The sequence below is a fragment of the Halichoerus grypus genome, chromosome 10, assembly GCF_964656455.1.
Source record: "Halichoerus grypus chromosome 10, mHalGry1.hap1.1, whole genome shotgun sequence".
NCBI lineage: Eukaryota > Metazoa > Chordata > Mammalia > Carnivora > Phocidae > Halichoerus > Halichoerus grypus.
In genome coordinates, this window is record NC_135721.1 from 51452117 (window position 1) to 51473208 (window position 21092).

General features: G+C 38.9%; 2 protein-coding genes across 2 annotated transcripts in view; both read right to left on the reverse strand.

Moving 5' to 3' along the window:
* Nucleotides 1-365: 365 nt before the first annotated feature.
* Nucleotides 366-9844, reverse strand: SNRNP27 (small nuclear ribonucleoprotein U4/U6.U5 subunit 27). Its single transcript, XM_036088418.2, has 6 exons — nucleotides 9725-9844; nucleotides 8595-8715; nucleotides 7643-7755; nucleotides 6323-6402; nucleotides 1767-1831; nucleotides 366-773 (listed from the first exon to the last, which is right to left on the reverse strand). The coding sequence occupies exons 1-6, from the start codon at nucleotides 9756-9758 to the stop codon at nucleotides 719-721; spliced, it is 468 nt and encodes a 155-aa protein (XP_035944311.1). The 5' UTR covers nucleotides 9759-9844; the 3' UTR covers nucleotides 366-718.
* A 1505-nt stretch (nucleotides 9845-11349) lies between these two features.
* The window catches only part of GMCL1 (germ cell-less 1, spermatogenesis associated), a 41157-nt gene continuing 31414 nt past the window's right edge, over nucleotides 11350-21092 (reverse strand). The window contains exon 14 of the mRNA XM_036088248.2: nucleotides 11350-16880. Coding sequence (XP_035944141.1) covers nucleotides 16752-16880 — 129 coding nt within the window. The 3' untranslated portion in view covers nucleotides 11350-16751. The remainder of the gene's footprint in view (nucleotides 16881-21092) is intronic.

The window sequence follows — 21092 nt, forward strand, 5'->3', positions numbered from 1 at the left end:
AGATTAGCAAAAGAGAACAGCATATAAATTCTGATATAATGGGTGGGAGCAATAAATATACACCACAGGAGTCTGGAAAGATATATACCAAAATATTGATTGTTTCTGGGGGTAGATTATAGGTGATTTTTGGCTTTTCTTTTTACTTTTGGGTTTCTCCCAAGTTTTTATATAATAAGCATATATTGCTTTTAAAATGAAGAAAAACAATAAATGGAGGAAATAATTGGGGAAAAAACCACAGAAGATACAAAAATCCAGTTATTTGTAAATTACTAATGAAATCTAAATCTATGTAGGAAAAAAAAACTGTGTAGGGGGACAATTTTACATAGCAATACAAGTATTTATCAAATACAAAAGGGTAGAAATACTGCTTTATTTGAGAAACTTACATCCAAATTACTTTTATGTGTTTTAAAAAGTCCTAACAGGCATCCAAGAAGAAAACATATACAGCTTCCACAACAATAAGAACCAAAAAATAGGGCTGATGATTGCCCCAAATGATATTTCCTAAAAGAAAAAAATGCAGTATTTAACTTTCCTTTTTGTGAGTCAGGGTAAGTGAACTGCACACATCATAAATAAAATTTTCTTACTTTACAAGGAGGAAGGACTGTGATCCTGTTTTTTATGCATATTAAATATGAAATACAAAATCCACTCTTCTGAACAAGGTAAGGGAAAAAAAAATCATTCTTTAACATTTCAATTCTCATGCAATGAAATCCAAAGGTCTGTTGAATCCGCCTTTTCGATTCATGTACTGCCTATGATGAGAAGAGAAAACTCATTGTTTATTAAAAAAAAATTCCGGACTCCTCTTATAAAATAATAATAATATAAATCATCTTTAAATTGGCAAGGTCTAGGGTAAAAAGTATTCATGGTTATTTAATGCACACTTATTAAGGATATTATTTCACTTTCAAAATAACCTAAAGCCTTTCAGATTTCTTTGAAATCCAAATAGAAGTATGGAAATATACTTTCAAAATTATTTGGAAAGATTCTACAGACTTAAAAAAGAAAAAAAGCTGAAAGTCCATATTTATAGGTAACAATAAGGAAATAGAGAAGAGCTCCAAAATAGGTACCCATCAAGTAAATCCAACTGCATATTGTACTAGGTTCTCCTCATTAAGACTTTCTCTGAAAATAATTTTACAAAGGACCATTAAAGATGATTCTGGTCCTCACCTTAACTCACAGAATTCTCAGATCAAATTATACATATTCTAAGTTAATTGGAATATTAGTCTTTTATCAGTGGTAAAGGTTGAGAGAAAGGCATGTTTGAAGATGTCTTGACTTTTCAATTCATTAGGAATTCAGTGAGATTTCAGGTATGGATTGTTTTTTCCTGTGGTATTAATAAAATATGCCTTAATATACTTATACTTATTATATTTAACAAAAATATATTTACAGTTGAAATCCTTACACAATCACTCACAGGATGGCTCTAATTTAAACCTATAATTATAATGAAATTAAAGTCTAAAGATTTGAGATTATGCTGTTCTGAAGAAGGAAAAATGTTGAGCTTTAAAAGATTGAAGCCTTCTCTGTAATAGTTAGTGGTTCACATGTAAATTGGAAATTATTTTAACACACCAGAATATAAGCAAAGAATATCAAGACAAGGGACTATATGGAAACTGCTACATTTCCTATAAACACAACTATCTCATAAATAAATACTTTCCCAAGCACCTAATTTATATCATTAGTTCAAACATAATAATGGGGGCTAAGCATACCTGTACTTCCTCTTCTGAGACACATTTATGGCATAAGCATTTACAGAGCCATCCACCTTTTTCCCCTAGAGAAAAGCAATAAACAAATATAAAAAATGGGAAGGATATATTAAATGCCTCAAAGAGCTGGATCCTATAGACATACTTAAATGGCAAAATCCATTTAAGAATGAGGAAGCCCAGGGGCACGTGGGTGGCTCAGTCATTAAGCATCTGCCTTCAGCTCAGGTCATGATCCCAGTGTCCTGGGATCCAGCCCCACGTCGGGCTCCCTGCTCGGCGGGGAGCCTGTTTCTCCCTCTCCCACTTACTCTGCTTGTGTTCTCTCTCTCTCTCACTGTGTCCTGTGTCTCTCTGTCAAATAAATAAAAAAAATCTTTAAAAAAAAAAAAAAAAAAGAATGAGGAAGCCCAGGGGCGCCTGGGTGGCTCAGTCGTTAAGTGTCTGCCTTCGGCTCGGGTCATGATCCCAGGGTCCTAGGATCGAGCCCTGCGTTGGGCTCCCTGCTCAGCAGGGAGCCTGTTTCTCCCTCGCCCACTCCCCCTGCTTGTGTTCCCTCTCTCGCTATCTCTCTCTCTGTCAAACTAAAACAAAACAAAAAACAAAAAAAAACTTTAAGAATGAGGAAGCCCAATGAAAGAATTTTCAGATACTGATGATATTCCATGAACTCCCATGTATTACAACTCTGTTCCCATTTTTACAGTCATACATAATCTAAGATATTCAAATATTCAAGTCAACAAACATTCATGGTATATATATTTATGTGCAAGGCATGCAGAGAAATAGGGTAGCAGAGCCTAACCTTTTTTGGTCCAAGAATTCTTTGAAACCAAATACCAGTTATGGATATTTTCTCTAGAAAAATTTAACTTATGACAGCTCATAGCTTTCTCAAATCACAGCTGCAACAGTCACCATTAATTCAGATCTCATTTCTTGCACAGGCCTTGAAATTTTGATTTTTAAATCACGAATCAGAATACAGGGGCGCCTGGGTGGCTCGGTCGATTGAGTGTACCACTCTTGGTTTCGGCTCAGGCCATGATCTCAGGGTCGTAGGATGGAGCACGGCATGGGACTCCACGCTCAGCTGGGGGTCTACTTGGGATTCTCTCCCTCTCCCTCTGCCCCTCCCACCTCCCCTCTTAGATAAATCTTAAAAAAAATCAGAATACAGAATAACAGATGCTAATGTTAAGTGTCACTTTTATCTTAGCCTTTCTTATGTGGTATCTACCCTCTTTTTCACTAATTCCTTTATAGGTCCTTTGATTTGGCCAAGTTAACTCATCATTTGCTGTTTCTCCTATCTAAATTGCCTTCTCAACCCCCATCCAAGAACCCCAACCATCTGGTTCTTATCCATCATTCAAGGGCCAATTCAAGTGGTCCAGCTGCCAGAAATCACCCTCTACCCTTCCATAAAATGTTAACTGTGCTTCCCTCATAATACCTTCCATTTTCTACCTTGCATTATCATGATCCATATACATGATGTTACCTTCCCTGAGACTGAAAGCTTCTTGTTGGAGGGATATGGATGCATGTCACCTTTGCATTCTCACATCCTAGGCCCTGAACTTGCAGGTGCTCAGAAAACAACTGTTATAAAATATATGAACACCACTGATTAATGCCATCTCTTTCATACACATACACACACACACACGTGACCTCCAATTCCCTCCCTCCCTCCCCCATTATTACTCAAGGGAGTATACCCTAACTGCATAGCACACTTACTAGATATTTGTGTTAGGATAAAAAAAGGATTCTTATCCACTGCCCTGAAGTCATGCACAGGTAAGATACATATTTGAGGTGGAGCTAAAATAAATGTATTTGGGGGCACCTGGGTGGCTCAGTTGGTCAAGTGTCTGACTCTGACTCGTCAGGTCATGATCTGGGGGTTGTGGGATTGAGCCCTGTGTTGGGCTCTGCACTCAGCGGTTCTGCTGGAGATTCTCTCTCTCTCCCTTTGCCCCTCTCCCTGCTCACACTCTCTCCAAAAATGAATAAATATATCTTAAAAAAAAATGTATTTGGTCTTACTTTTCTATTCCTGTTTTCACTACATTGTGGGGGTGTGGTGAGGAGAGTAGAATACTACTAGGTATATTACTTGAGGTGTACAGTTTTGCCCTCCCAAGAATAGGAAGTAGGTATGATTTGGAAAGACTGGCTTAGGAAAAAAATAAATGATGCTAACCATTTTAGTAAGTTCAATTCCTAAAGGATTATTGGTTTTTGAAAACTACTTGCAGAGTTGTGTATTATTAGTCTGTTTTGATTTACATGCTGAAATAGAAAATTATCCATTAATAAACATAACCAAACTTTGAAACATTCTAGAATGTGAAAATGGAAGGCAAAATAAGTGACTACATTGGCACATGAAAAGGTACCACCATAGATCTATGATGAAATATCACAAGATACACATTACTGAAAAGCAAATGAACTGAGAGGCTTAATAACTGATGGCCATGAAGCCAACTGCATACAAAGTAAATTAACATCCTTGTACATGTCCTTAAGAAAACAACTGACATCATTTGTTCTCATGGTACTCCTTAATTTTTATGGGATCTATGAATTCTTATCTATTTTTTTCCTTTATAAACAAACACCTTCAGCATAGACTACAGTTAAAAGTATGGCTCCATTTTTACATCTGATTCTCAGAATTTCAAACTTAACAGGCAAAGGTAAACCCGCTGCCCCAGCCTCACCCCAAGAAAATAATTCTGATAGGTTCCCTTCCTGTTTTCTTTTAAAAACAGCAAAATTATAGTTGTTTTACTTTGGAGATATTTTTGTTCACCCAGTGTACATATTAATAAACCATTTCACTTATAAAATACTCTTTGGAAAAACAAATAAGGATTTGGTGTACTCAAGGAAAAAAAACTAATACATAAACTGCATTAAATTCCAAAATGGGAAATAACCATTTGTGAAAACAAGAGCTTATAATTTTTTTTTTTTTTTTTTTTAAGATTTTATTTATTTACTTGACAGAGAGAGAGAGAGAGTACAAGCAGGCGGAGTGGCAGGCAGAGGGAGAGGGAGAAGCAGGACCCCCACTGAGCAGGGAGCCTGATGCGGGCTCGATCCCAGGACCCTGGGCTGAAGGCAGATGCTTAACCGACTGAGCCACCCAGGTGCCCCAGAATTCATAATTTTCTTACCTCAAAACAGTAATGCCTCAGTATTCCTCTTGAGTTATACACTGTCATTTTATAAACATGTGAGCCCTACATAATCACAACCATTAGTAAGAAACTTTTACAGCATCTACGATTAGCCCATTCCATTCAAGGATTAGGGGAAGTGGATTATTTTTGACAATTTTTCTTAAAAATCTCAATTTCCATTTACAAAACTACATGAACTTAAGATTCTAGAGAATGTTTTTAAACCATATTCTCAAAGAAAATATATACTCCTTCCACACATACTCTCCTTCTCTCTATTCTTACTAGCTCCCTCTCTCTATCCCTTCTCTCCTCTTTCCACATCCTCTCTCCATCTCCCCTCCCCCCATTTGTCTTTCCATCACATCTCCCTATGTCTTTCTACTCTTTCCCCCCTCCTTCCCTATAATCCCTTCTCTTCACCTTCCTCTCCACAAACCCCCCCTCTTTTTCCTCCCCCACTTCCTTATTCTCTTCAGTATTATGATCAAGGCTAGACAGCATTCACTTTCCAATCCTTCCCCCTTCTGAGCTATGAGATATATACAGCTACCCAATGTCATCGTTCTCTGCAGCTGAACTTCATTCTTGTTTCACAGCACTTTCCCTTCCCAGAACCCTTTCTTGGTTAACCCTATCCCCCAGTCTTTCAGCCTGTCACTTTGGAGTCACCACTGACTACTCACTCCCACTACCACAACCACCACCAACAACTCTGGCTCCTGAGTAGACTCAATATTCTGGCCTCAGTTCAGGCCTTCATCATCTTTCACTTGCATGACCCAGCAGTTCTTCCTGCCTCCAATCTAACCTGTCTCCCATCTGTCCTCCATGTTGTCCTGGCTCATCTTTCTAAATGCACATATCATTGCTTCCTCTCCTCAACACCTAAAGAATTAACTCTAAATTCCTTGGTATGTCTAAGAGTATCAAAAGCTTCCACAATTTGCTTCCTATCCTACTTTCTAGCCTCATTCATAGCCACCAGCCTATCAGCACCCTTTTACCAGTCACTGAATTTGATATTCCCACAATACCCTATGCTCCTTCATGCCTACATAGCATTTTCATGAGTTCTTCCCTCTACTTCAAATGATCTTCCTCCTCTTCATCTGATCACCTTGAAGATCAAACTTAAACATCAGGCGAACACTCCCTGAATTCTAATGGCAGCTCAGTGCTTCCTTCTCTGGCTCTCAATGCCCTTCACACAGATACTTCATGTCTTCTAAAGGAAAAAACTTGTATGAATGGAAGAAATTATAAGCAACATTAAAAGAATATGGAAAAATGTGACAGTAATAATGGATTAATTCAAATCAGAATGTTTAACTGGCTATGTGTTTTACTTACTTTGGTGGAGTCAAAAGAGGCAAATCCCATTAATTTCATCATTTCTATTTCTTCCTCTGTTTTGCCCTCTAAGTCCTCCTCTGCAAAAAATAACACAAAAATACAAATTTTTTTAAAACTCTATCATTTTATATATAGGCATCCCACCTTCCCAAAGTTTGTGGTACACCACTTTGCTTTTAGAAAAGACCTACATTAGGGGCACCTGGATGGCCTAGTTGGTTAAGCGTCCAATTCTTGGTTTTGGCTCAGGTCATGATCTCGTAGTTGTGGGGTCCAGCCCCGTGTCGGGCTCCGTGTTCAGTGCGGAGTCTGCTTCAGATTCTTTCTCCCTCTCCCCCTTCCCGCTTGTGCTCGCTCATGCACATACTCTCTCTCTCTCTCTAAAATAAATAAAAAGACCTACATTAGTACTTTTTTTGCTAACCAAAAGAAATGTGAAGAGGGTATTTCCTTTTAAGAAAAAAAGCAATTACTGTACCAATGTAGGTCTTTTGTAAAAGCAAAGTGGTGTACCACAAACCTTGCAGAAAGCATGGGATACTCTTTGCTTTATGCCATTTCAGCTTAGGAAAGGTTTCATAGGAAGGCTCTACTTTTGTACCAAGGGGCGGGGGACAACGACATGTGTATATAAAAAGAGAGCTGTCAATAGATTAATAGTTACTCCAGGGTGCCTGGGTGGCTCAGTCAGTTAAGCGTCTGCCTTCGGCTCAGGTCACGGTCCCAGGTCCTAGGATTGAGCCCTACATCGGGCTCCCTGCTCAGCAGGGAGTCTGCTTCTGCCTCTCCCGTCTCTCCTCTCTGTTCATGTTCTCGCTTGCTATCTCTCTCTCAAAAAAAAAAATACATAAAATCTTAAAAAAAAAAAATAGTTACTCCACCTCAGCAGCAGAGAACACACAAAACAATTAGCTAAAGGACTAGGAAATTGGAAAAAATTCCTCTTCAGTTTGGACACAATGTAACTTAAGATGCACGGAGGGAATACTCTCTACATCCTCCATCAGAAGAGACTGCTTAAAAGGACATGCTTGGAGCCTTTGGGCAGGACCACTTTTAATATCAGATACGACACTAGTTTTGAAGGTACTTCCAAAATAGAATATTCTCATGTTTTTAACTGGCCTTCTTATATCAGGAGCACCACAGATAACCAGCAACTAAGGTACAATGATAACAAAATCTCAAAACCATATGAACACTATAAAAAATTTAATATTTAAATGTTCCCAAATTATACTTTTATAATTTTATCATGACTAAAGTTATATGAACAAGGCTGTATTTTTCCTACAGTTATTTATCTAATAACATTACCAGTAATCTGGCGTTCTTTGCTCTTTGTTTCTTTTGTTTCTTTCTTTTCCTCATCTCTTCTTTCTTTCAGTCGAGAAGGGGAAGGAGATGTGGATCTATGTCGTCTTGGGGATCTAATATTTAATAAGTAAAGATATCAGAAGCAGAGACATAACTGGTGACGTGTTGATTGACAAATATATACATGAGCTCCTAAAAGGTAAAGGCTGAACAAAAGCCAGGCTCCAGAGAACCAGGAGTCCATTCCGCATAGCAGAACAAGGCCTAGGTCCTGACTGTTAATGAAAAACCAGAAATATAATTTATTGCTTTAATTATCAGTCTTAGTACAGCTAGGGCTAAAAAAAATTTTTATAAGGCAGAAAAAGAAAAGTTTCTAACAATTACAAATACACAAAAAGTTGACTTAAACAGCAATTGATACTTATTAAGAATCAAGAGTCAGTTTCTAAGGTTCTTTCAAGATCTCACAATCTTGTTTATATATTTCAGTAAACCTTCATCACCAAAAAGTTAGTAAAAACAAAACAGGGCCACCTGGCTGGCTCAGTCCCTGGAGCATGTGACTCTTGACCTCAGGACTGTGAGCTGGAGCCCCAAGTTGGGTATAGAAATTACTTATAAAAATGAAATCTTAAAAAAAAAAAAAAAAGAAAACCAAAATCAAAAAACCCCCAAAATACAAAATTCTTATTTCCTACTCCTGCCAAGCACCATGCTAGTATTTTTCATATATTATTTCTCATTTCTTCCTCAAGGCAACTCTACCGCAAAGAGAGTGTGATGAACTCCATTTACCAATAGAAATGTTGGGTTTAAAATAAGGTGGGCTTAAGTTCCCCTCATTTCATGAAACTGTAAATCCCTTGTGATAAAAAAAAAAAAAGTAAGGGCAGCGACTAGTTTCTTTGGGACTTGTAGTAAAACTTCAGGTTTTTTTCCCTGCACTCACCTGGAGCGTCTTCTGTGCGGGGATCGAGAGCGGCTCCTTCGCCGATCTCTCTCCCGGGACCGGGACCTTTCTCGGCGCCTGCGTTCTCGCTCACGGGATGTGGACCGGGACCGCCTGCGCTCTAATACAAACACACAAAATCTTTTTGCAGACGCAAAATATTACCTCAAATATCTAGAGCTGCGCCGTCCGATGGAAATATAATGCCAGCCATTTCTAGTAGTCACATTAAAAAAGTAAAAAGACACAGAATTAATTTTAACATTGTTATCTGACCCAATATATCCCAATCATTATCATTTTGCCATGTACTCGATATGAGAATTGAGATATTACTTCTTTTTGGTATTTAATAGGAAATCTGCAGTGTATTCTACACTTAACCAGCACTTCCTAATTCGGACTGAGCACATTTTAAGTGCTCAAGAGCCATATACGGATCGCGGCCTCATTCAACTTTTTACAAAATCAAGTTGAAGGTGATAAAGACTAACCAGAGGAGGAAGAACCGAGGGTCTAAGTTGGATCTCCTGATCGAAGTCCTGGGTTCTTTACATCCCACTGCCTCATTTATGGGGGTGGGTGCCAGAAGATATTACGAGGTGAGCTCCCTGGACGCAAAATTCTAAATATCGATTTTCCTATTATATAAACTGGGAAGGAAACTAACATTGAGCATTCAAGAACTAGGCATTACCACATGCTGAGTGTTATGGAATGTGACATTAATTCTCACATCAGTTTTTTAAAGATAGGTAGTACTACCCCCAATGTCTAATTATGGGAATTCGGTCTCAGAAGGGCTGGATGACTTGCACAAGGCCACCCAGAAATTAAGTGAGGGAACCGTGGTCTGATTCTAAATCCCTCAGTCATAAGTATAACAAGTTATTGTATGAGGCTGACAAAGAGTCCGCGAAACTCTTAGAGGAAGGAAAACTGCCTTCAAACCGGACGGCTGAAGAGTAAAGGGCTCAGGTCTTTGTCCCCCCCTCCTCCATCCAACCCCACTCTTCTCCTCCTCAGGAGAAAAGGGCCCTTCTCTCCGCTGCGTTCGTTCTTGGGGTGAGAAGAAGGAGGGGGGGCCTCGCCTCCGACCAAGCCCCAGACCAAATTCCCTCTGGACTCACCCCTCCGTGGGGAGCGGCTGCGGCTGCGACCCATTCGGAATCTTCCTCCACCTCACCCTGCCCCGGAAACGACTGCGCAACAACTTCCGGGAAGGCCGTGTACTGAACTTTCACCGCCGACTGGAAAACGTAGAAACGACTCTGGAGGGTTCCGGCTTCTAAAGAAGTGAAGCTGAGCTGAGCTTGCTTAGAATCGTGCAGCCTGCCCGGGTGGCGCAATTTCTGAGCCCAGACGTTGTCACCAGGGAGTCTGTAAAAAGCTCCATACAAGCCACATAGCCCAATTTTCGAGTCCTGCTTGCAGATGCTGCTTGCCACCAGAAATTAAGGCCAGATACCAGAAGCCATAGACTCCAAACAAGCCCCCCATGACCCAGTTTTCCACCGCTTTGGTCCAGTTTAGCGGCCGTGCTAACCCTCCACGTGGCCTCCGGATCATTGACATCTAATAGGAGTAACAAAAAACACAGCTACCAGTGCCATGATAGATCTGACTGCACTCATTTAAGGGAAGAGAAGAATTGGCACTCTCATTCTGAGAGGTCTCCTCTCCCCTCAAAAGCTCTGAGGTCCGCTTGCTTACCATCCCCTTAATTCCCTTAACCCCATAAAACCCTGACAGGAGACCTAATAGGAAAAAGGTACCTTTAGAGCATGAGCTCCCCTTCTCTATTCTCTAGCTACTGAATAAATTACCTGGTTGCCCTCAAATATTGTTTCGTTATTTGGCAAACGGTATTGATTAGAAAAAAAAAAAACAAAAAACCCTGCCACTTTGGTAACAAGATTCTGGTGAGAACAGAGTTTTCATCTCTGCTCATCTAGCCTCACTTTCCTGGTGGCTTCTTAATCTTCTTTGTCCACAATGGGCTTTAAAATGTGCTACCTGATATTCTCTAAAGGTCTGATAAAAGCTGTATACCCTCCACCCCAATACAGTTCTCATTTTCCCATTTTTCTTTCCAGTTCTTGCCCACAGGCATTAAGAATAGTTTATACCAAACCAATTCTAGACATAGAATACACAAAGTTTATGTCCACACAGGGAAGCACTATGGTGGGTCAGGAGCCAGGAGCAAGGGGAAAGCATGGGTGAGAGCCTTTATTGTGGTTTTTGCAGGAAGGAATAGCAGAGGTAGGGTACACATAAGAGGTTTTGTTTGTTCTTTAGAGAGGGGGAGCGAGGGGAGGGACAGAGGAAGAGGGAGAGAGAGACTCTCAAGCAGGCTCCGTGCCCAATACCCCGCCAAGCCTGACGCAGGGCTGCATCTCATGACACTGAGATCATGACCTGAGCCAAAACTGAGTTGGATGCTTAACTGACTGAGCCACCCAGGCTCCCCAAGCTAAGAGATTTAAGATTGGACAGAAAAGTTTCAGTGGGCTTTGGGATGTAGTGGCTATCCTGAGTTGTTTGGTACCTGGCCCTGGGGTCATTAGGGCAGAGCAATATTGCCTTGGCTTGTTAAAGTTTGATAAAGAAGGTGATTGGAGGGTTTGGGCTTTTATTGGCTAGAAGGAGAGACATTTGCTATCTCTAGGAACAGTTAGCCCCGGGAAGGGCAGTCTCAGCAAGGCCCCAGATGACAAAATAAATAAATAAATAAATAAAAAACCATGATTAATACAGTTTTCACACAAACATTTATTGCACACCTATATACCAGATGATTAATCAGTGAAAAAAACACAAATCTGCTCTTGAGTAGCTTGCAGTCCAGTGAGGGATACACACAAGTAAATAGCATGCGAGTGCATTGATAGGGGAAGAATTAGATATTGTGAGGGCACAGGACAGGTCCCTAACTGGTTTTGAGGGGGAGAGTTGTCAAGAAGTTTCCAAGAGGAAATAATGTTCAAACAAGACCTTAAGAAGGAGTTAGAAATTAGCCAGGAGAAATGGGGTGACATTTGTGGGGAGAGATGGAAGAGATTTTCCAGCGGTAGAGGAGTCTGAATGTGTGAGGGCAAGAGGCATGGGAGAGGAAATACAAAGGCTGAAATAGGCTTGTAAACTATGGTAAAGAGTTATTCTAAGGCAAAGGCAATAGGGAGTTTTTGAGGGCTTTTAAAGATGGGAGGGAATCAGATTTGAGTTTATTCAGAGAACACTTAATGTGGATACTTGACTAGAGGGGGAATATAATAGGAGGCTGGTAAAATAATCTAGATTGGAAATTACAGTGGCATGTACTAGAATGGTATCAGTAGATAAAGTGGAAAGTGGCTGAATTTGAGAAATAGTTGCTAAAACAGGAAAAACGTGGTGATTTTGGATAAAGATGATGAGGGAATTAGAAGATTCAAGAATGACATCCAGGATTCTGGCTTCTTACACTGGATCATTAGATGGTAGCATCACTTGCTAATAAGATAAGGCATATATGATAAATTCAGGAGAAAGATAATGTTCAGATCTGGACATGCTAATTTGAGGTGCCACTTTGAACACTCAGGAGGATTAGCGTTCTAGTCCTCTAGATGTGTATCTGAAGCTCATTAGAGATCCAGGCTGGAACTACAGAAAAATGAATCATCAGAGGGGTGCCTAGGTGGCTCAATTGGTTAAGCATCTGCCTTCAAGTCAGGCCATGATCCCAGGGTCCTGGAATCCAGCCCCATGTTGGGCTCCCTGCTCAGCGGGCAGTCTGCTTCTCCCTCTGTCCCTCCCCCTTGCTTGTGCTCGCTCTCTAATAAATAAAATCTTAAAAAAAAAAAAAAAGGGAAATCATCAGAATATAGATGTTCATTTGAAGCCGTGAGTGCATGAAATCACTTGGTGCAGACTCAGGACAGAAAAGGGCCTGGAGACAGCCAGAGTAGACTAAGATGAGTCACTGAAAGGAGACTAAAGGAGTGGGCAGAGAAACAGAATGAACCGGGTGAGTTTAAGAGAAGGCTGCTTTTTAAGGAGGACAAAGTGGTAAATTTTAAGTGTTACTGGAAAAGAATGAAAAAAATACATCTAACTTATAGAATTTAGCAACAAAGTCTCTGTTGACTCAGAAGTTTTAGTGGAGTTGAGCTGTGCATGGGTTTTGAAGTGGAGACAGAATTTGGAGAACCTTTATGAGAAGTTTAACTGATGCAGGGCAAAATACGGCAGTGGGTGAAGGTAAATGTTTGGTTTTTCAAAGATATGAGAAACTTAAGCACATTTAAATATTGGTGTGAATGAGCCAGTATAGAGAAAAAAAAAAGTAAAGATAATAGAAGAGAAAGGGAAAAACCAAAGGAATAAGTTCCCTAATGGAGATTAAATCTTATCTGGGGAAAAAAATGGTGTGTCTCCAAAAGTCTCCTTCCCCTTTAAAATGTGGGACAGAAATTGGGTCCTGCTAGGGCTTCCTTACTTACTGATCAAATTGCCTTCTCTCAGGATGTAGGTTATCCAGCACTGTAAATCTTTCAGCACTGTATCTGGAAGAAAATCCTTTATATTTCTGATAAATAGTTTGAGGTACCCTCATTCCATTTTAATGGAATTCAAGTGGAGTAGAGTCAACACTTGTTGACACACTTGCTTTTAAGTTCCCTCCCCAACCAAACAATACTTTTTCAATAAAGGCAAACTGTATTTAAAGTATGTATATACCTTACATAAGAACCAACATTAACAATCTGTGATTGTCCACAAATGTACTAATCTCCAGCCTTGGTTAAATTTTGTTTTACTTTGCTAGTCCTATTTTTTAAAAATCACCAGCTTTTACAAAAGTATCCTCCTTTATCATTACATGTGGGTGCATGCTGTTGAGTCAGTAATCTCCCCCCCTAAATTAGATGCAGTCTGACCTCTAGTTAACAGTGATTGATGATGTCTGAGGCTTTTTTTATACCCCTGCACCTGGGCCCTGGGAAAAATGTCAAACTCTCTGGCTGAGGAGGAACTGTACTTTCTTTTGTTTTTTAGGTCCATATTGCTTTAAATTATGAATCAACATTATCATTTCAAGTATTTGATCTAATCTACCATTGGCACCCCGGCTCTATCATCTATTATTAACATGGGTTCATCTTTTTTTTTTTTTTAAAGATTTTTATTTATTTATTTGTCAGAGAGAGAGAGAGAGCACAAGCAGGGGGAGCAGCAGAGGGAGAGGGAGAAGCAGGCTCCTCACTGAGCACGGAGCCTGATGTGGGACTCGATCCCAGGACCCTGGGATCATGCCCTGAGCCGAAGGCAGACGCTTAACGACTGAGCCACCCAGGCGTCCCAACATGGGTTCATCTTTAAGGGAATATAACTTTTGACATAGTTTCAACATTAATAGTTCAATATTCTGGACCAACTGTTCAACAGAACTTTCTGCAATGATGGAAATATTCTATATCTGCACTGTCCAATACTGTAGCCACTAGTTACATGTGGTTACTAAGCACAATGTGCCTAGTGTGACAGAGGAAGTAAATTTTAACTTTTATTTAATCTTAATTAACTTAAATTTAAATAGCTACAAGGGCTCCTGGGTGGCTCAGTTAAGCATCTGACTCTTGATCTCAGCTCAGGTCTTGATCTCAGGGTCTTGAGTTCAAGCCCTTAAAAATGGGATGAGCACTGAGTGTTGTATCACTAAATTCTACTCCTGAAACCAGTACTACACTGTATGTTAACTAACTTGAATTTAAATAAAAAATTTTAAAAAATAGCCACAGTGACCCTTGGTAACCTCACTTTTGCGCCTGATTTTGAAAATTATTCATATATAATGGTAATCCCATTGAAAGACTTAAAATGTGATAAAACGTTAGCCACTGAACACTTAATAAAAAGCTAGTGACTACCACTGTTCATTTAATTTTGCCTGTACCTTGCTAAGTTTCAAGGCAAATCCATTAAAAAAAAAAGGTACGTTCATATTCCTCTTTGGCATGAGACTCTAGAATATTTTCTCTTAAGGACCTCTTCTTTACTGATAACAAAGTTAATTGATACTAATAACCAAGTTACTGATAATAATTATTAATGGGTAAATATCGTTTTCTAGCCTTAGAAGCTTAAAAAAAAAGACTTGGCAATGGCTATAAGGCAAAGGCAGACAAACACAAAATCTTTCATATATAATGGTTTATATGATACTTCAGCTGACATTATTAATACTTTATGGAAAATATTCCTATTGAAAAGAATGAAAAATTGATGCTAAGGAAATAAAAACAAAAGCAGATCTCTACTATCAGTAGCTGACAATTACCAATTTCTCAGATAAGAACACAACCTACTTGTGATTGAAGAAGTAGTTATTATTTGTGGACAACGTAAGCAATTTGGCTAGGAAAGAACCAAAGGAAAGGAACCATAAATAATTCAAATTTGGTTAATTTATATAATGAAATGAAATAGTTAATTTTACGCACTAATACACTCAAACTTTCTCTTTACTTCCAATATTTCTAAAAATTCAATTAATCACATAATTCAAATTAAGGTTGTTATTTATAGTTTTTAGCAAGGAACCTCTGATGCTAGAATAAGATAGAAAAAGAAGTATCTCATGAAAGAGATATAATTATAGCCAAATATAAAAATAAGAAAAGCAGACTTGATATAGCTAAATTATTATATTTAAAACACTTAAACTACAGTTTGGGGGGGGGGGCATTTAAAAGTTTCCTTTAAGTCAAAGAGGATGAATTTTGAAAGGAGAAAAGCAATTTATGAACCTATGGACATATTACTGGGGAAGAAAAACTATCAAATTCCAAAAGTTAAATCTAATTGGAAAAAAATCTAACTAGAAAGAAAAAAATTCTGTTTTCAACTAAGTTTTGTGTCCATTTTATATAAGAGCTTATTTATTCTTTTTCCAAATGGGTATTTATTATTTGTACAGATACATAAAAATGATTCCCAATTTTTAAAATATACCAAAAATATACATTAACCACAAAAAGCATTTACTCTGACTGGAAAGAAGATGAGCATGGCTATTTGCAAAATAGCAGTAAACATAAGAAGCAAACATGTAAATCATGACAAGTGTACATCCCATTTTTGACAAAAATAAGTTCTATTTTTACATTATGCTTTATTGTAAGCTTCTGTATGAGATCCTCCGACCTTATTTACATATACTATGAAATTTCTATTAGCATGTATAACTCAAAGGCACTCAATTCAGAGGTTGTAAGGTCCTGAGCTTAAGTAGGAAATAGGATTCCCAACCAAAATTTGAACATAAATAATTCTGAAGATCAGAGAATATGAAAATGTTTAAAGTGTAATATTTGGTACATAAATAATCCATGACCTAAGAATAAAGTACAGAATGTCAAAGAAAAGACCATGTAAGGCAAAGAAATATCCTCAGGTTCAAACTGATTTTCTCCCCCATTCAAGTTCATTTGAAAGTATAAAGCTGATTTTGTTAAAAATCCTAAGAAAGCTAAATTAAAAGCAAAATAAAATAGCATGAAAATGCTTATGTTAAATAAAAAGTTCCCCAGCTTAGTCTCCAAAACCACAAAAAAGTATTTAATGATTAAAAACAAGCACAGCTTGGAGGGATATCAGAGTATGAGGAGGAATCATAAAGAGCAGTTGAAAAAATTAAAGGACAGCTTCAAATGTACCAACTGAAAGAGCATTTATAATTAGCCATTCAAATTGTTCCTTTAGCGTTCTTTTAGCCAAATAAAAATAAATTTACAGATAGATAACTGACGTTCACTAACATAGGTAGGATCAAAGTTTAAACTAAAAATTAAATCTATATTAGGCCGCAAAGTGAAATTTACCTACAGCGGTTTTCTTCTGATGCTTAAAAATTAAAAGCACGAGTCAACATCTTTATAACAGAAATGGTTTGACAGGTATTTTCTTGGCTTTAAAACGTTTTTTTTTTTCATGTATGCATAGAAATGTAATGAGCATAAGAACAGTCTTCCGTATTATCTGTACAGTTCATAAGGCCTTTGTCATTGTTAGTCACCTTAGATGTGAGTATCAGTAGGGCCATTAAATTAAAGCTGGCCGAAAAAGTTTTCAAAGTAAGGAAGTTGCAGTTGTTTCCAACTGATGAGATCCTCAGTTTTCTGGATTTTCTGGATGACGATTATTTTCAGTTCTTTTTTCTGGTGATATATACAGGAAGTTACAGCAGATGTATAAAGGGAAGATCAGAAGCCTGCTGTCCAAGTTCATCACTACTTGTTCCTATAAAACAAATTTGTAGCTTTAATGACAAGACAAACAGAAAACAGAAAACCATACTGTTGAACTGAGTAAACTGAAGGAGATCATATGGTGGTTAAGAGCTTGCATCTGAAGTCTCAAAGTCACCATTCTAATCTTGAAACTCCCACCTACTAGCTGTGACGTTGGACAAGTCAATGACTTGTCAACTGCAGCTTCCTTACTGTAAAATAAATAAAAGTACTCACCTCACATAATTATAGTGAGGATTAAATGACACAATGCACATAGAGGACTCAGCAAAGCCAGCCATGTATGAAGTACTCAGTAATGGTAGTTATTTTCTTTTTTTTTTTTTAAAGGTTTTCTTTTTTTTTTTAAAGATTTTATTTATTTGACAGAGAGACACAGTGAGAGCAGGATCACAAGCAGGGGGAGAGGGAGAGAGAGAAACAGGCTTCCCGTGGAGCAGGGAGCCCGATGCGGGGCTCGATCCCAGGACCCTGGGATCATGACCTGAGCCGAAGGCAGACGCTTAACGACTGAGCCACCCAGGTGCCCCATGTAGTTATTTTCATTATTGAAAAATTTCTATCAAGTACCTACGTATCTTATGAACAGATATAGTCAAGAAAAATATAGCAATTTGGCTTCATTTCCTGACGGCCTGTAGGTATAGCAAATAAATGGGAAGAAGGTGGGAAGCCATTATTAGCACTAACAAGCATGGTTCCCACGTTCCCACTCTTGTCTAAGATTTTCCACTATCTCTAATGCAAACATATTGTCTCTTGGAATGTAAAATACATTATCATGTAAAATCAATTTCAGGCTCAGTTACATCAGCATGCATGAGAATGCCTTGAAATCTCACAGAGACAAGAGTTGATCCTATATCTGAGAGCCACAAATGTAACCATCTCTCATTCTACAGATCTCCATTTGGAACCCTGTATGAACAGCATTTGGTGAACAGAGTAAGTCTTCAGAGGAAAAGGAGCAGCACTGGAACTTCTACTTTCTGAATACTTAGATATATTCTCTGCAGTAATATACATTGGTTTTGCCTTATTTTATACATTTTGAAGAACATACTATTAAACACTATTTAAGCCTCAAGTTTTTGATTTTTTACTAAGGAAGATGCTCCTACAATGAAGAGAGACTAACATACTGGAACATTTGAATGACTGATGTAGGCTTAACTGGACATAGCTTCTGTATTGGGGGAAAAGCAAGATAAATTGGATAAGGAAGGTAAGGAACACACACACACACCAAGTGGAAGCAGAGAAGCCCATATATCACAGCATCAGACAGAGTGGCGGCATCCTCCTAGGTTTCCATTTCTACTTCCAGACCGTTTTTCTCCATCTTCGTTTACAAATCTCTGCTTCTCTGAGGTTCACCTCCTGTTCTGTACAGAGCTCTATTACTTCCCCACATTCTTCATCTAGGTCTAAATTCCAAGATCTATACATCTAACTCTCTACTGGAAATTTTCACTTAGACATAAAGCAACTCCAATTCAAACCATCAGCTACTGGCTACTACCTCTTCTTTACAGGCCATCTATACTTTCACTCTTGCAGTTTGGCTTTGACTCGCCATCCCAGCTCTTGAATGTCTCACCAGGTTACTTTTTTTGCTCATCCCTCAAATACCAGTGTCCCCTAGGTTTCTGTCCTGTTAGATTCTCTACACATTTCCTGGAGGCTATCTCATCCAGTCATTATTTCTAGCCCAGGCATTGCTTGTAAACCCCAGATCCATTTATCCACCACCCAGCACACTTTCATCTCAATGCCCTCAAATTAAATATGGCTTAAACTGAATTCATCATCTTTTCACCTGCAGTTTGTCATGTTCATTTTCCTTCCTATATTTCAAATCAAAGGAATAAGTACTATAAATCAAGTTGCCCAAGTCAGAATACTAGGAACTATTTTTAAAAAAGGTTTTATTTATTTATTTGTCAGAGAAAGAGAGATAGCACAAGTAGGGGGAGTGGCAGAGGGAGAAGCAGGCTCCCCACTGAGCAAGGAGTCTAATGTGGGACTCGATCCCGGGACCCTGGGATCACGACCTGAGCCGAAGGCAGACGCTTAACCGAATGAGCCACCCAGGCAACCCTAGGAACTATCTTTAACTACTCTCTCATCTTCACACAATTAGGCACCAAATTCTATCAACTGCACTACTTTATTTCTAGAACCCATCAACGTTTCTTCATCCCCATTGCTACCTTCCTTAAGGTTTTCATCCTTTATCTGGATTATAACAATAGCTTCTAAATCATCTTTCACCTATTACCATGTCTCTAATCCTTCTTACACATTGCTGAGATCCTTCACCTAATGCAAATCTAGTCTGCATAGTCCTGTAAGATAGATAGCTATAAAACAGGGGCGCCTGGGTGGCTCAGTCATAAAGCGTCTGCCTTCAGCTCAGGTCGTGACCCCAGGGTCCTGGGATCGAGCCCCGAGTTGGGCTCCCTGCTCAGCGGGAAGCCTGCTTCTCCCTCTCCCACTCCCCCTGCTTGTGTTCACTGTCTTGCTGTCAAATAAATAAAATATTAAAAAAAATTTTTAAACTGAATCAGCTCTTTTAAAAAAAAGATAACTATAAATTATACAAAAATTGGGGGCACCTGGGTGGCACAGAACCTAGCACATGGCAGGGACTCAAATGTTTGCTGAATGAACACTCAAGGAACACTTGAAATACAACTATTATATTGGCCTGGTGTTTTTCAATCTCTGGCTGCTTTGAGCCATGACAGTATTTTTTATGAAGTTCCAGGTAGAAAGTAAAGATAGCCATTGTTCATGCAGCTCCAGAGGGTGCCAGGGGGACTAACAAAGTTCTATTGAAGGCAGATCTGAACTTTTCTTATTATGTATCTACCTTCTCAAATACTATCTACCATGTGTGAGAGAGTCTGCTCTCTGTTGCTAGAATTGCAACAAGTGGAGGATCCTCTGTCAAAATGTTGTTAAAGGAATTCTCATACAGGCTATGTGAGGTCAGAACTATGTGAGGTTACAACTATCACTCCAAGGTTCCTTGCAGTGCTAAATTCTCATGTTCTGTAAGAGGCTCTTCAGTTGAAGAAAACGGCTAGCTTCTAATAATTAATGTGAACTACAGGCTCTGAACCTTTTATTAAAAAACAGTATGTCCCTTGGAATGGTGGTTAGTTTTAATAGAAGTAAACTTCCTTAGTATTTTTTTTTTTAGATTATTTATTTGAGAGAGAGAGAGAGCATGCACGAGAGCGAGCATGTGTGCCAGTGAACATGAGCAGGCGGAACAGCAGCAGGGGGGAAGGAGAAGCAGGCTCCACGCTGGGCAGGGAGCCTGATGCTGGGCTCGATCCCAGGACCCGGGACCATGACCTGAGCTGAAGGTGCTTAACTGAGTGAGCCACCCAGGCGCCCCTAAACTTCATTAACATTTTAGGACCTCTCATGTTACTTTTTGAAAATGGTTTACTTTCTTATCATGACATTTTGAAACTTCTGCATGCATGTGATATATGAAGAAACAAATGGCTTTAGAGTTTGGGAACATAAGAGATGCTTGTTACTTTAGAAATCTATTGTGCTAGAGGATAATGTTCTCTTAATATTCAGGAGCTATGCAGACATACTGGATTATCTTCAAGGTGTTTGCTATTTTTTTTTTATTTTTATTTTTTTTAAAGATTTTGTTTATTTATTTGACAAAGAGAGAGAGATAGTGAGAGCAGGAACACAAGCAGGGGGAGTGGGAGAGGGAGAAGCAGGCTTCCCACCGAGCAGGGAACCCGATGCGGGGCTCGATCCCAGGACCCTGGGATCATGACCTGAGCCGAAGGCAGACACTTAATGACTGAGGCACCCAGGCGCCCCCAAGGTGTTTGCTATTAATCTATAAATAAATGCATTTATGAGCACAATGAATAAAGCAATTAGGATTCATAACTTTTTGAAGAAGTTATTCAGGATAAACAATTATTTCCCTATTATCAGCTTTTCCCTGCCCCCCAAATCAAATTGTTTCCTTTTTTTGGTCTTAGTTACACTTCTAATAAAATGGGGGTAAATTATGCATATGTGAACACAGTATTTCCATCTCTACCTTCAAAAAACTTTTTTTTAAAAAGATTTTATTTATTTGACACAGGGGCGGGGAGAGGAAGCACAAGCCCGGGGAACAGAGGGGCGGAGAAGCAGGCTCCACGCTGAGCAG